The sequence below is a fragment of the Opisthorchis viverrini genome (assembly GCF_000715545.1).
Source record: "Opisthorchis viverrini unplaced genomic scaffold opera_v5_287, whole genome shotgun sequence".
NCBI classification, from domain to species: Eukaryota; Metazoa; Platyhelminthes; class Trematoda; order Opisthorchiida; family Opisthorchiidae; genus Opisthorchis; species Opisthorchis viverrini.
Genome location: NW_008751937.1, coordinates 466,038 through 468,978, shown reverse-complemented (window position 1 = coordinate 468,978; position 2,941 = coordinate 466,038). Strand labels below are relative to the sequence as shown.

The window sequence follows — 2,941 nt, the reverse complement described above, 5'->3', positions numbered from 1 at the left end:
GGTATCAGAGGACTCATTCTTCCTTCGGAACAAGTCATCACAAAGTAAACTAAACAGTACTGTCTTCACGTGAGTTCCACATTACTTTTCACTTGAACGTCTAAAGGCGACTGTAATACACCGTTTTTCCTGAAATTCATGATGGCAGTAAGATGGACATTCCTTAGGAGCATGAGAACACTAGGAACCTATGTAACAAGATGCTGAAAGAACGAGGTAGTTTAGAGGGCTACAGACTCAATGTAGAAGTCTACAACTCACTGTCGTCATCTTGAACAACCACGTGAGGCTCGATAATCAGACGTCGTCCGAGTTCTTCTACATCCACCGTCGTATTGTACTATACGGTTGAGGAGAAACGTACAAGAATTTGGGTATAAGTTGAAAATTTCTGTCGAGAATAAGACGGCTCAACCAACATGTGCGATTTGCTGATATCACGGCAAAAAATATCTGCCCAATCCAAACAGACCCTTTACACCCACTCACCCCCCTCAGCCGCCACGAGGCAGTGCAAGACAGCGCGTCGAGGCTGGACCGTATAAGACAAACAATCAACTAACCGTCGTCTTTTTTTTCGATAACGAGTGCCGCGTGGTTGGTGGCCATTAGGACCAACAGACTTTGTTTACACAGGCTGATCTAAGCAGGTTGTCCCGGAGCCTTTGAGAGTTGAAACACTGAAATGCTAGGCTTCAAAAAAGTGGCGGTGTTTCAGTCGGGTAAGCTCTACTCGGCGAGGAGAAAGCTTCTTTTGGAAACCAACACGTGGCAAATCGTGCTTCGGACCGTAGAAATTGTTTTCAAACCACGCTCGCTTAAAAACCCTCTCGGTGACCAGTTCGAACCAAAAATGGTACCGGCTTGACACGACTCTTCGACCTATTGGAACAAGTTTATCTGTTAAAATCTCAAGAATAAAATGCGTTCCATCAATGCTGACGTATTGGTGTCTATACGCTTGTCTCGCATACCGGAGATCCGTAACTCGAATCCCGGAATAATGATGGATACGTAATGTTGGCGAGCTCTAACGACGATGAAATCCCATTACAGTGCTTACTTCATTCGGTTTGCACCAACTGGAATAAACAGGCCAGATTTCAAGGAGGACCATTCCAAAGGCGAAGAATGGCATCCACCCAAATGGGCACTGATGATATCCCTTCTTATGGTGACGAACTGTCTGCAAGACAATCGTCATACTCAGCGAAAAGATCAGCAAGAAACCGGTATTAGTGGATTGTCTATCAGTTTCACGACCTTGTTGTATAGCAAAAGGTGATCAGTGTTTACGTTGAGGGTCCCCAATCGGCAAAGTTCCTTCGCCTTATGACCACAGTGTTGATGATGGTAAATAACGTCAAATTTTGAACAGAACAGAAATATGGGCACCGTGTGCAAGTCGGTGGGGTGTCTTCTCAATAGGCCTTCATTCACCGCACGAATCTCATAAGGAAAAACCATAAAGGTGAGTCAGAAAATTTGGCTGAACCTAAGGAGTTGGCTCAGCATTTGGGCGCTGACTGGGAAAATTGCGGGGAATTGCCTATCTTCAGAGGGCTATCTCTGAAGCGGAATTACAGTACTTTGCCAGTTTGGGTACTGATATCACAAGAGCACAGTGGGATTCACTAACCTTGCGGACGCTCTTGTTCGTGGCTTTTAGCACCGGATCATCGACTGAAGCAGATCCTGTGAGAAGCGACTGCAGCGCTGCCGCGTAGAACACACCCAAAATTTCTCTAAAATACAAAACGAGTAAGTCGAGTTTCGTAAAGCTGCTTGGATATAAAAAGGCAATGAAGAAATACAGTAAGCTTACTTGAGCGTTCATTGAACTAACCTAAATAGTCCCGGTGCGCGGTATAAAAAAGTGCACGTGAAACAGTAGAAAATACGTGGGAAAGAACTCTAACATAGTTCTTGCAAACAGTGCGGTTGACGAGCTCCCCTATGTCAGAATGCATGTCAGCCTCGTCGGCGTAGCTCGATACTGTAGTTCACAGTAAGTCAGAACAACATGTAAGTAATGACATGGGTGTATTGTGTACACGCAGTCAACTGGTCCGCTTTCGTAGCGGATAAGCAAAGAACTGGGTCACACATCCGAAGCAACTACGAAACTCGAGAGGAGGCTACTCGTCAGACTGAGAGGATCAATTTAAGGTATCGATATGATTGATAACAGCTCATTGGTACCGATTAGGTTGGTTTCATCACGTGAAGATCGGTGTGGCATTCACATACTTCTACTTGTGTATCTTCTGTTCGTATGTGATCTGAGACATGGCCGAGGCGCTCAAACGCAGAAAGGAAGACGATTAGAGTCTTCAACCGAAGATTTTGATTCAAAATCCAGACCAGGAGGAAGTCATATTCGGCGTAAAACTACCAGAGTAGTCTGACATTTCAGGGAATTAGGTTCCATATACATTCTACTGGCTCACAGGATAGAAACAACTCTAGTGTGCTGCAACGGCATGTTCCACTATCTACCAATGTCGCAAACCGTCGTACCACGATAATGTAAAATCTGCTCACCCAAGGCATAACAGTTATTCAATACGACACGTTTCACCACAGATGGATGAAACTAGGAGACGGCCAGTCTGGCCTGGTAGGCCTATGTTAAGTGGGACAGGGAAACACTAAGTGGATAGACACCACATGATCAAGGATCATCCTTCCAAATTGTGAAATCAGACGATAGGTGCTGGTCAGTTGGTTCGGTGTATCATCTATAAGCCATGCACCAAAGGCACATTGGCTCCAGCTGCTACAGCTTCCATCATTGAAAACGAGGGAGATATATCCAACCAATGGAGGCGATAGCATGATCAGTTAGTTCGTGTTGTACACTGTTGTGGATGAACAGTAAACTGGACAGCTACGTATTGAACGCGATAGCTTTGGTGTAGGAGTCCGTCACGAAGAGACT

General features: G+C 45.2%; 1 protein-coding gene across 1 annotated transcript in view; it reads right to left on the bottom strand.

Annotated features, from left to right (window-relative positions):
- Nucleotides 1-2,941, bottom strand: part of T265_09477 (hypothetical protein) — a gene marked incomplete at both ends in the record, with an annotated part of 44,017 nt that overhangs the window by 11,286 nt on the left and 29,790 nt on the right. The window contains 2 exons of the mRNA XM_009175557.1: nt 262-340; nt 1,640-1,745. Coding sequence (XP_009173821.1) covers nt 262-340; nt 1,640-1,745 — 185 coding nt within the window. The remainder of the gene's footprint in view (nt 1-261; nt 341-1,639; nt 1,746-2,941) is intronic.